Source organism: Narcine bancroftii, chromosome 1, assembly GCF_036971445.1.
Source record: "Narcine bancroftii isolate sNarBan1 chromosome 1, sNarBan1.hap1, whole genome shotgun sequence".
Lineage (NCBI taxonomy): Eukaryota > Metazoa > Chordata > Chondrichthyes > Torpediniformes > Narcinidae > Narcine > Narcine bancroftii.
In genome coordinates, this window is record NC_091469.1 from 285759193 (window position 1) to 285772022 (window position 12830).

General features: G+C 37.9%; 1 protein-coding gene across 7 annotated transcripts in view; it reads right to left on the reverse strand.

Annotated features, from left to right (window-relative positions):
- The window catches only part of LOC138745420 (T-complex protein 11-like protein 1), a 100960-nt gene that overhangs the window by 47868 nt on the left and 40262 nt on the right, over nt 1–12830 (reverse strand). For all 7 annotated transcript variants that reach the window (XR_011346259.1, XR_011346257.1, XR_011346261.1 and 4 more), the window contains 2 exons: nt 7408–7528; nt 3763–3983 (listed from right to left, as the gene is read on the reverse strand). Coding sequence is in view for 2 of the 7 variants with exons in the window: in XM_069902425.1 (XP_069758526.1) it covers nt 3763–3983; nt 7408–7528 (342 nt within the window). In the remaining 5 variants the exon portion in view is untranslated. The remainder of the gene's footprint in view (nt 1–3762; nt 3984–7407; nt 7529–12830) is intronic.

Sequence of the window (12830 nt, forward strand, 5' to 3'; positions counted from 1 at the left end):
TAACTCCCTCCTTACTTCCTTTCTTCCCTTTCTTTCTCTTCTTAGTTCTTACTTATACTTTATTCTTCTTCTTCATATATAGTTTGTTGTCATTTTTGTTCTTGTTACATCTCTTCATCTCTCTGTCTGTTTTGTAGGTGTTCTGCAAATTTTCGTGCTTTTTCCGGATCTGAGAACAGTTTGCTTTGTTGCCCCGGGATAACTATTTTAAGCACCACTGGATATTTTAATATAAATTTATAACCTTTTTTCCATAGGGTTGTTTTTGCTGCATTAAACTCCTTTCTCTTCTTCAGGAGTTCAAAACTTATATCTGGATAGAAAAAATTTTTTTGACCTTTGTATTCCAGTGGCTTTTTGTGTTCTCTTATTTTTTTCATTGCTTTCTCCAATATATTTACTCTTGTCGTATAACTTAGGAATTTTACTAGAATGGATCTTGGTTTTTGTTGTGGTTGTGGTTTAGGGGCTAATGTTCTGTGTGCCCTTTCTATTTCCATTTCTTCCTGTAATTCTGGTCTTCCTAGGACCCTGGGGATCCATTCTTTTATAAATTCTCTCATATTCTTGCCTTCTTCATCTTCCTTAAGGCCCACTATCTTTATATTGTTTCTTCTATTATAATTTTCCATTATATCTATCTTCTAAGCTAACAGCTCCTGTGTTTCTTTAACTTTTTTTTATCAGATTCTTCTAATTTCTTTTTTAAGTCGTCTACCTCCATTTCTATGGCTGTTTCTCGTTCTTCCACCTTGTCCACTCTTTTTCCTATTTCTGTCATGATCATCTCTAATCTATTCACTTTTTCTTCTGTACCTTTTATTCTTTTTATTTCACTGAATTCTTGTGTCTGCCATTCTTTTAATGCTTCCATATATTCTTTAAATTTTTTTTATCCATGTACTTGCCCTTCCCTTCATCTTCCATTTCTCTGTGTTCTTCCTCCTCTTCTGGCTCCACTCCAGGATCTGTGTCTTTTACCTCTGTCTCTTCTGATTTTCTTGTTGGGTTGTTTATTTTATTTTGTTGGGTATTTTTGTTTTTATTATTTTTATTAAAAGTGTCTTGGTGTTGGTCGTCTTCCTCTGGGTTGGTCATCTGTTGTTTCTCTGATTTCCTTTTTTTACTCTCTTCCTTCTTGTTCCCGTTATTTTCTATGTTTTCCTGTTGGGAGCCTTGCTGTCGTGTTATACTTGTCTGTTTCAGCTGTGGAGATTTACTCCTCAGCTGGTTCTCCCTCCATGCACGGTTGCGCACTTTTGTTTGGCTCCGTGAGCCATATTTGTAGTCCTGAGTTCGGGGTTTCCACTGGCCTCAGGGAGCGGGCTTCTCTCTCCATGGCGGGCCTCCTCGTACAGGTAAGGCCTTCACCTTTCTCTTCCGACATCTTTCCTTCTTGTTTTCTTCCCATTGTTTTTGATTTTTCTTTCTTTGCTGCCATTTTCTCCACACTTTTATTTTTAATTTGTTATGGTTTCTGTGTTTGTAGCTTTGTTTTTTCTTTACTTTTTTAAAACTTTTCTGGAGACGGCTGGTATTTTCTTACCGGTCACTACTCCATCACGTGACTTCCTACTCAACGCCTTTCTTTATACTACCCACTATCGTGGTATCGTCGGCAAATTTGTTGATGGTGTAGTTGTAGTATCGACCCACATAGTTGTAAGTGTAAAATGAGTAGCGCAGGGTGCCAAGAACACAGCCCTGTGGTGCTCCGGTACTGATGGAGATTGTGAAGGAAAAGTTCTTGCCAATCCTCACTGATTGTGGTCTGGAGGTGAAGAAATCCAGGATCCAATTACACAGTGGGGTTTTGATTCCCAAGACTTGAAGTTCTGCTAACATAGATGTTATAACCAGGAGACAGGTCCTTCATTCTGCTTGGAAGCTACAACCTGTAATTTTCTTTAACGTGACAGTTTGGAAATTGAGTAAAATGTGTTGAACATGATGTTCAAATCATACTAAAATTACTGTTTGCAAGGGATAGATGCCCCTTCAATCCATTTATATTCAAGTGCCTATCCAGAAGCCTTTTAGAACATAATCGCACTGTACAGGCCATTCGGCCACAATGTTGTGCCGACCTATTTTTACTTAAAATACAAACTCTCCCTGTCTCATAACCCTCCATTTTCCCTTCATCCGTGTGATTGTCTGAAGCCCCTTTTCCACTGACACTCTTTCCCAGAAATTAACTGGGAATTTACTGGGACAGGGTCCAGTAGAAAAGGAACACTGTCTGAATGCCAGTGTCAAATAACATCATTTCACACCAGGGATTAACCGCCTTCTCCCCTACTCATATCCTCGGCATTTGCTGATGCCGGGGTGCTGATAAAACTCAGTGGAAAATGGACAGCAGAAAATCACCCATTTCCAGTTGAAGAGCGAACACTCCGATCCCCGGGGAGGAGTGAGTTCAGTGGAAAAGCAATTAGCGTCCCAGTTAAAGATAGCCCAGTGGAACGGCACACTCCACAAAGGGCTTCCTATCCCTGGACACTGCACACCCAATTAACTGGGATGCCAGTGGAAAAGAGGCTTAAGAGTCTCTTAAATGCCCCCATTGTTCCAACCTCCACAAGCTCTCTTGGCACCTACAACTCTCTGTGTAAAACACTTACCCCTTCACCTAAATTTTCCTCCCCTCTCCTTGTACACATGTCCTCTAGTTTTTACTATTCCTGCCCTGCAAAGCAGGTGCTAGCAGTTTACTTAAATGCTACTGTCATATCTGTTTCCACCACTGCTGTAAGCCCATTTCAGGCACACTCTGGGTTCAATCAAGGTAAGTGTGTCATAAGCCTTCTTCACACTTTATCTGTGTTGTCACTTTCAGGCAACTTTGTACACATGCCTCTTGGTCACTGTTCCACCACACTCCCAAAAGCCCTGTCATTTATTGTGTGTCAATTCACTGGCTAATGCAGTGCAGTGAAACTGACAATCAAAATTATATGCTATATGCAAATTGTTATTTTCTGTAAGCCAAAGTGTAGTCTTCAAATATTTGGAAGATTTCAATAATAGAATAAGGTATACCCCGCTTTACAAAATAAGACTGTCCCTAGGAAACCTTTCTTAAGCCGAAATGGCACAAAGTGAAGACACATTCACTACTATTGGAGGCTATTTTCGTAAAAGCGGACACCCATTCAAATCCTTTCGTAAAAGCGAACATGGCTTTCTTCATAAAAACAAATTTTCGTAATTTGACTATTCATAAAGCAGGGTATGCCTGATAAATCAAATATTTTGCTGTTCTTTTCCTTTTAAAAACCATAACAAAATGTTACATGCATGAAAGTAAAGATTGAATAAATCTACCTCATGGAGAACTCTGGGACTTGAATTCACAACCATGACAAAGGTTAATATGGTCAGTTTCTATGTTAGTCAGGAGAAAGAAAAACCTGCATTGCATTGAAGTCAAATAACTATTCTGCAAAATTCATTTTAATTGCTAGTTTCATTCACTTTGCCATTTTGCCAATTTAAAAGTCACTAATATTTGTTTTAAAGACAATTTCACATTCATTTCCTTGCTCATCAATCATTCAGTTATCTGAAATTTATGTCCCTATATCTTCTAACTGCTACTATGAAACCACAAGTGAGACAGACTTCCCACATCTCCATGATTATATGGTCTGTGAAGTATGTTAAGAGCAAAAGGATAGAAGGGATGAAGATTTCAATTTATAATACATGAAATCCAGGTTTTCCGCAGTAGTATTTAATTTTAATATATAACCTTGCCTGAATAATGGCACCACATCCGAGATGTTCCTGAGAAGCTTGATGTCATCATCTCTAATCGGGGCACAGAGTGTTCCCATCATCCCAATGATGAAGTCAGCGAGTTTTGGGATGTTTAATGCACCATTCTCAGCCTCTTGCTTTATGAGTTCCAGATCCAGAACTTCGTTGATTTGGTTCCTCAGCCTGGTGTGACCAGGCAGCAACAACGACAAGAGAGTCTAAAAGAAATCAAAGGTTGGAAACGTCAGCAAAATACAGACAATTCCTGTGAACACTTCCCTCGTGAATATCGCAAACTAGTCTGAAATTTTCTGAAAAGACACGGGCACATCCTTTTCAAAGCCAATAGCTGTTTTACCTCTCAGAAATACACAACTGAAGATCTATAATTGTTTGCATTGCTATAACCAAAAATATCTGACATATTTTTAAAGTTCAGGAGAGTCAAAGATTCTTTTGTGGGATTTTCAGGTGGAGCCAGCATTTAATTGCCCAAGGAAGGAAACAGGAAAATTTGTAGACACTGTGATTGCAGTTAATATATAAAATTGCTAGAAAAAGGTACGTCGATGAAGGGCCCAGGCCTTGCTTATACATTTTTGCCTCTTTGACACGCTGAGTTTCTCCAGCGCTTTTGTGGATTCATTTAATTGCCCATCCCTAATTGCCCTTGAGAATGTGATAGTGAGCAGCCTTCTTGAACTGCTGCAACCCTTGAGACATGGATATAAACCACAAGATGATGGAGAACAGACAGGAAAGTGGAGTAAAGCCAAAGATTAGAGAGTTATGAACATAGTGAACATAGAGCAACTGAGGGCCTTTTGGCCTTTTCCTGTTTCTATTGCTTTAGTACTTATTTTAAGTATTGAATGGAAAAGCAAGAAACAATTGTAAATTATTACAAAAGCCGTTTTCACACCACAGGAGAGCAAGTGAAATTTCCAGGAATACAGGACCTCCTGGGCCTTTCACTCTGCAGTCCAAATTCCCAGGAATTTGCCCTTCTCGGCAATTGGGGGGGGGGGGGGGGGTAATGCAACCAATGTTGCATTATGCACTCACAGGGGTAAGAGTAAGTTCAACCCCTGCCTGTCTGTCAGTCACTTGCCCACTAGCTCCCTCCCACCCCCACCCCACCCAATGCTTCGGCATGCCGTGACAGCAGCACAAAGCTGGATGAATGGCCGACTTTGCTTCCCATAATCCCTCACGCAGCTGGAACTGCTCTGGGAAATCCAGCTGCATTATGGTTAATGAGGATGGCCATTCATCCTGCATTGTGCTGCTGTTACAATGTGCCAAAGTAGCCCGCTGTTTCAGGGGGTAGGCATCTTTTAATTTTAATCGCCCATGTGACGCAGCACGTAAGCACTTACGTCACAAGCCATTTGACTTTTCACATCGCAGGCAGAGAGTGGTCCGGGAAAATTTCCCAGGGCTGCGGCCCTACCAACTTTTTCACACCGCAGGTTCACAGAGGGTTCCTGGGAAAATTTCCCAAGAATCTTCACTTTACACTGCGGTGTGAAAAGGTCAAAAGAAACACAAAACTAGTGGATATTCAGAACCACTTGATACCAAGACTGGTAGTTACACAGTGGCATTTTATTAACAACACTATGTATCTAACTCCAATTTTGAAAACTAATTAATCCATCTTCTACCCAATTTTGTATTCATATCATTCTAAACAACTGCATTTAATAAACTTGAATAGGCAGATTATCAAACTTTAAATGAAAATCAGAATACCTTTCCTTGTAAGAAAGGTTTCTGCATTGGACAGATTAACTTTTCTCCTTCCCTGGATGCTGTTTCGCTTGCGGGGTTTTTCCAGATTTTTCTTTTAAGTTTTTAAAATTTTAAATTTAGACATACAGCACAGTAACAGGCCCTTCCAGCCCACGAACCCCTGGCGCCCAATTACCCCAATTAACCTACATTTTGAAGGGTGAGAGGAAACCCACACAGACAAGGGGAGAAAGTACGAACTCCTTACAGCCAGCACCTGGGTCATTGACATTCTACTAGCGTTGCACTTTCCATTACACCAACCATACCGACCAAGAACATTTTTTATTGGACTTAGTATATCATCATTGCTAATATAAACTAATCTTTACCTAAACACATCATTACATGCAGAAGGAAAGAAGACTAAAAATGCTTTCCCTTCATTGCTTTATCATGACCAAGCACTTAGGATCTTTACAATTCTACTGCTTGTAATCACCGGCATACTGCATTTATGTGTGGGAGGGGCATTTATAAATTATGCCACCCACTGTAGAGTCCTTTATCATTGGACATATACAACATGGAAAGGATCATAAAATCAATAGTCAATGTATCCATAAACCTCAAATTCACATGACAGGTGTGATTGCACTGGAGAAGATGCAGAAATATATCAAGACATTGCTTGAATTGAATCTATGCAGTTGTACAGAGAGATTGGATTGGCTGGGTTTATCCCCCTTGGAGCACATGAAGCTCATGGGTGAAGTCCATCAAATTTCTGTATAGGATAGATTAGTCGATTTTTTTTCCCTCACAGTGAAAGTGTTTAAGATCAAAGCATGAAGGTCTGAGTTAAGCAGTTTCAAGAGGGAACTGTATTCCACACAGAGGGTGGTGGGAAACTGGAATGCCTTATGAGGTGGTGAAAGCAAATACTCTCACTACATGGAAGAAGCATTTAGACAAGTACATGACTCACCAAAACATAGGAGGCTATGGTCCTGATGGGGTAAATGGGATTAATGTAGATAGGTACAATGGATAAAAAGATAGAGAAAACAGCCCAATGACACCATCTTTTCAGGATAATCAGGTAGACAAAGCAACAAGGTTGGATTAGATTTGCTAAACTAAATATGTGGGTTATGGAGGGCCATGCAACCTCTCCAGCTGGAACTTAGTCGAAAGTCACCTCATCTGCCAGTCAAGAGATAGATATGCCCACATGTGATGCTGATGCGTAATTGCCCCTTGCAGCTGATGTGTGATTGGTCCTCCAGGTGCCCACAGGTGAGGCTGACGCACGATTGGTCCCCAGAGGTCACGTGGATAGGCCCTGCACTGAAAAAGCAGCACATGGAGTTTCTCTCTCTCTGTTCTTGCTGCTCCATGGAGACCATCATTGAACTCCAGGCTGCAGGCCACAGGCAGCTCCAGAGGGCTGACGTCGATGGGCCTATCTTGGATCCCCAGCCGTGGGCAATACTGAAGACCAGGTTAATTTGATATACCTGTTAGTTGTAATTAATTTAATGTTTATTAGTGTGATTTGATTGCTAGAGATAGAGAGGGGTGGTGGGTATTATGTGTTTAACCCTTGCATTCCCAATCAGGAGTTGAGAATATTTAGCAGCAATTTATTTAAATTTATTTTCCCCCAATGTGTAGCTATTTGTGTATCATTACGGTTGGTCTTTATGAGGGTGTGTCTTTTTTTGCGTTCCCCACATGTAAATAAAGACCACTGTTTGTTAATCACACATGCCCAGCCTTGATTCTCTTTGAACCTGTCAAAACTATTCTGAATACAACAAAATATCATTTCTAAAAAAGTTAAACAAGGGACGACAATTTCAAATTAAAAGTAGGGTCCTCAGTAATCTTCAACTATGATCTTACCTCTTTAATCTCAGCTAGAAGCTTGATTGCATGGTGATAAACTGGCGGATCCTCCATGAGCTGAGCTTGTAAACAATCCCAAAAAGCTTTCTTCATAATATCTTCTATTGTCTTCTCAAAACTGTTGACATGATGGCAACTACAGATTAGTTCCATTCTCAGCAGGGTCAGCAATGGTGGTAAGGAGGTGTCTGGGATACGAGCAGAGACCTTGAGCGCCTGGGCAGGTTCATTGATGGCAGTGGGGAGGGGTTGGGATCGGGCACAGCTTATACAAATATTCTGCTGCTTAAGTAGGCTGCAGATCAGATATCCGTAAAATGTAATTAACCAATACCCAAACGTTTTGGATAATCAGAAACTAATTGTATTCAATTCACTGACAATAACTGAAGAGTATAATTCTAAACACAAGATCAATCAACTTTGAAGAAGCAGGATGGAACATGGGTGATTTGAAATTCTAGACAGAAAAAAAGATGTCACGGTTTTTTTCAGTGAGATGAAATGTCAAAACATTGCTCGATACACTAAAGGAACTTACCATCTCAGGAAATTGCAGGTAACTGCCTAGGTTCAATATTGCTGTTCTTGGGGGGCGTGGCAAGATGGCGTAAGGATCAGATGTGCCTTCCAGTCCTCTCCTGACTCTATCTTATTGTTTTGTCTAGAAATGCCCGTTAAAATTCTTTAAAAGTTTAGATCACTTCAGTGCTGTTAATTTAACTTATGATGGTACAATTAGTGAAAAAGAGCAAAAAAAACGACAACAGATCATCAAAAAACTACATTTTCCAAAAGTTCAAGTTTTGGAGCCTACCTGTAGAAAAGACACCGGGACTCAGCGTGAAATGGATCCCAGGAGAGAGGTACAGTGTTCAGATGCAGAGCTCTACGTTACATCGGTAGAGCCCCCTAAAGAGGGCGCCAAACAGCCTTTAGAACAAAGAGTTACTCAGGTTCGCACGTGCGCAGTAGCATCTGACGGCAATGTTATGAATGAACCGCTTGTAGTATCATCAGCTGAAGTATTACCAGCTGAAACACTGGCTGGGGAAAGGCATCTGTCAACTGTAGCGGTGGCACTGCAAACTGCACCTCTTTTTTTTTTTTTTTTTTTTTTTTTTTTTTTTTTTTTTTTTTTTTTAAATTTTTTATTTTTCACACCATAAATCACAATAGCCATGATATACACTTTTTCTTTTCCACACATTTACAGTGACTTTTTCTCCCTCCCCCCTCCCTCCTCCCAAGCCACCCCCCCATCCCTCCCCCCTCTCATCCATTTTAGTTATACAATCTAGGTTGCATTAATTCAGTTAGACAATGTTGTCATTCAACAAAAATACACCAGAAATTCTACTGAGTCCATTTTTTTCTTCTCTTCTCCTTCCATCAACTTAGGTAATGTTTGTTCCCGGTAGGTTTTCGCTATTGTATTTAATGTAAGGCTCCCATACTTGTTCGAATATTTCAATATTATTTCTTAAACTATATGTTATTTTTTCTAATGGAATACATTTATTCATTTCTATATACCATTGTTGTATTTTCAAATTATCTTCCAATTTCCAGGTTGACGTAATACATTTTTTTGCTACAGCTAGGGCTATCTTAACAAATCTTTTTTGTGCATCCTCCAAGTCAATTCCAAATTCTTTATTTTTTATGTTACTTAGGAGAAATATCTCTGGATTCTTTGGTATATTGTTTTCTGTTATTTTATTTAATATCTGATTGAGATCATCCCAAAATTTTTCTACTCTCTCACATGTCCAGATTGCATGAATTGTTGTTCCCCTTTCTTTTTTACATCGAAAACATCTATCAGATACTGTTGGGTCCCATTTATTTAACTTTTGCGGTGTAATGTATAGTCTGTGTAACCAATTATATTGTATCATACGCAGCCTCGTATTTATTGTATTTCTCATCGTTCCAGAGCATAACTTCTCCCATGTTTCCTTTTTTATCTTTATATTTAAATCTTGTTCCCATTTTTGTTTAGTTTTACCATTTGTTTCCTCATTTTCCTTTTCTTGCAGTTTAATATACATATTTTTTATAAATCTTTTGATTAACATTGTATCTGTAATCACATATTCAAGGTTACTTCCCTCTGGTAAACTCAAGTTGCTTCCTAATTTATCTTTCAAGTAGGATCTCAGTTGGTAATATGCCAGCGCTGTATCTCCCGTTATATTGTACTTATCTCTCATTTGTTCAAAGGATAAGAATCTACTTCCTGAAAAACAATTTTCTATTCTTTTAATCCCTTTTTTTTCCCATTTTCTAAAGGCAAGGTTGTCTATTGTAAAAGGGAGTAGCTTATTTTGCGTCAATATTAGTTTTGGTATTTGGTAATTTATTTTGTTTCTTTCTACATGTATCTTCTTCCATATATTGAGGAGATGGTGTAATACTGGAGAAGTTCTATGTTGTACCAATTTTTCGTCCCATTTATATAATATGTGTTCAGGTATCTTTTCCCCTATTTTATCTAATTCTAGTCTCGTCCAGTCTGGTTTTTCCCTTGTTTGATAAAAATCTGATAGGTACCTTAATTGTGCGGCTCTATAATAATTTTTGAAGTTTGGCAATTGTAAGCCTCCTTGTTTATACCATTCTGTTAATTTGTCTAGTGCTATCCTCGGTTTCCCCCCTCTCCATAAAAATCTCCTTATTATTTTCTTTAACTCTTTGAAGAATTTTTCTGTCAGTTGTATTGGCAATGCCTGAAATAAGTATAGTATCCTTGGAAAAATGTTCATTTTAATACAGTTTATCCTTCCTATCAGTGTTAGTGGTAGCTCTTTCCAATGCTCTAAATCGTCCTGTAGTTTTTTCATTAGTGGATTGTAATTGAGTTTATATAATTGGCCTAGATTTTTGTTTATTTGCACACCTAGGTATCTTATTGCCTGCGTTTGCCATCTGAATGGGGATTCCTCCTTAAATTTTGAGAAATCCGCGTTATTCATAGGCATTGCTTCACTTTTATTTACGTTTATCTTGTATCCCGACACTTCTCCATATTCCTTCAATTTCTTATATAGTTCTTTTATTGATAGTTCTGGTTCTGTTAAGTACACTATCACATCATCCGCAAACAGACTGATTTTATATTCCCTGTCTTTTATTTTTATTCCTTTTATATTATTATCTCTTCTTATCGATTCTGCTAGTGGTTCTATAGCTAGCGCAAACAATAATGGTGATAGTGGGCATCCCTGCCGCGTTGACCTGCTTAAGTTAAATTGCTTTGATACATGTCCATTTACTGTCACTTTCGCTAACGGTCCCTTATATAATGCTTTAATCCAATTAATATACTTCTCCGGTAAACTGAATTTTTGCAATACTTTGAACAAGTAATTCCATTCTACTCTGTCGAAGGCCTTCTCTGCGTCTAAAGCAACTGCTACTGCCGGTGCTTTATTTCCTTCTACTGCATGAATTAAGTTAATAAATTTACAAATATTGTCTGTTGTGCGTCTTTTTTTGATAAATCCAGTTTGGTCTAAATTTACCATTTTCGGTACCTGTTCTGCTAATCTGTTCGCTAATAGTTTAGCTATTATCTTATAATCTGTGTTTAGCAAAGATATTGGTCTATATGACGCTGGTGAGAGTGGATCTTTCCCTTGTTTTAGTATCACTGTAATTATTGCTGTTTTACATGAATCTGGTAAGTTTTGTGTCTCATCAATCTGGTTGATTACATCCAGGAGGGGCGGTATTATTAGGTCTTTAAATGTTTTGTAGAATTCTATTGGGAGTCCATCCTCTCCTGGTGTCTTATTATTTGGTAAATTTTTTATTATCTCTTGTATTTCTACTGTTCCAAATGGTTCTGTTAATTTATTTTGTTCCTCTATTTGTAGTTTTGGTAGTTCAATTTTAGTCAAAAATTCATCTATTTTCCCTTCTTTCCCTTCGTTTTCGGTTCGGTATAATTGTTCATAGAATTCTCTGAAGTTTTCCTTAATTTCTTTTGGATTATATGTAATTTGTTTGTCTTTTTTCCTTGTTGCCAATACCGTTTTCTTAGTTTGCTCTGTCTTAAGCTGCCATGCTAGGATTTTGTGTGTTTTTTCCCCTAGTTCATAATATTTCTGTTTTGTCTTCATTATATTCTTCTCCACCTTATATGTTTGTAATGTTTCATATTTTATTTTTTTATCCGCCAATTCTCTTCTTTTGGTTGTATCTTCCTTTATTGCTAATTTTTTTTCTATGTTTATTATTTCCCTTTCCAACTGCTCTGTTTCCTGATTATAGTCCTTCTTCATCTTGGTTGCATAACTTATTATTTGCCCTCTAATGAATGCTTTCATTGCGTCCCATAGTATAAACTTATCTTCCACTGATTCCGTATTTACTTCAAAGTACATTTTTAATTGTTTTTCAATAAATTCTCTAAAATCCTGTCTTTTAAGTAGCATGGGGTTTAATCTCCATCTATACATTCTTGGAGGGATGTCTTCTAGCTCTATTGCCAATAACAGGGGTGAGTGGTCCGATAATAGTCTAGCTTTATATTCCGTTTTCCTAACTCTCCCTTGTATGTGGGCTGATAACAGGAATAGGTCTATCCTTGAGTATGTTTTATGTCTAGTCGAGTAGTATGAGTATTCCTTTTCTTTTGGGTTTTGTTTCCTCCATATGTCCACAAGTTTCATTTCTTGCATTGATTTAATTATAAATTTGGTTACTTTGTTCTTCCTGTTAATTTTTTTCCCCGTTTTATCCATATTTGGATCCAAATTCAGATTGAAATCCCCTCCTATTAGTATGTTCCCTTGCGTATTAGCTACCTTCAAAAAGATATCTTGCATAAACTTTTGATCTTCTTCGTTAGGTGAATATATATTAAGTAGATTCCAAAGCTCTGAATATATCTGACATTTTATCATAACATATCTCCCTGCTGGATCTATTATTTCCTCTTCTATTTTAAATGGCACATTTTTGCTAATTAATATAGCCACTCCTCTTGCTTTTGAATTATACGATGCTGCTGTTACATGTCCTACCCAATCTCTCTTTAATTTCTTGTGCTCCAATTCAGTTAAATGTGTTTCTTGGACAAATGCTATATCTATTTTTTCCTTTTTCAGTAAATTTAGTAGTTTCTTCCTTTTAATTTGGTTATGTATTCCATTAATATTTAGAGTCATATAGTTCAGCGTAGCCATTTTATATTTTGTTTATCTTCTCTTTCCGTTTTTCCATCATTACCTTTCCTCCTTTTCCATTTCTGTTTTCTTATTTTCAACTCTTTACCAGACAACATTCCTACAACATCCAACATTTTCCTTATTCTCCTATTTCTATCTTCTTTATCCCCAATCTCCCCTTCCCCTCCTGAGTTGCCCTTTATCCCTTGTCGGACAACCACATCTCCCCTCTCCATTTGGATT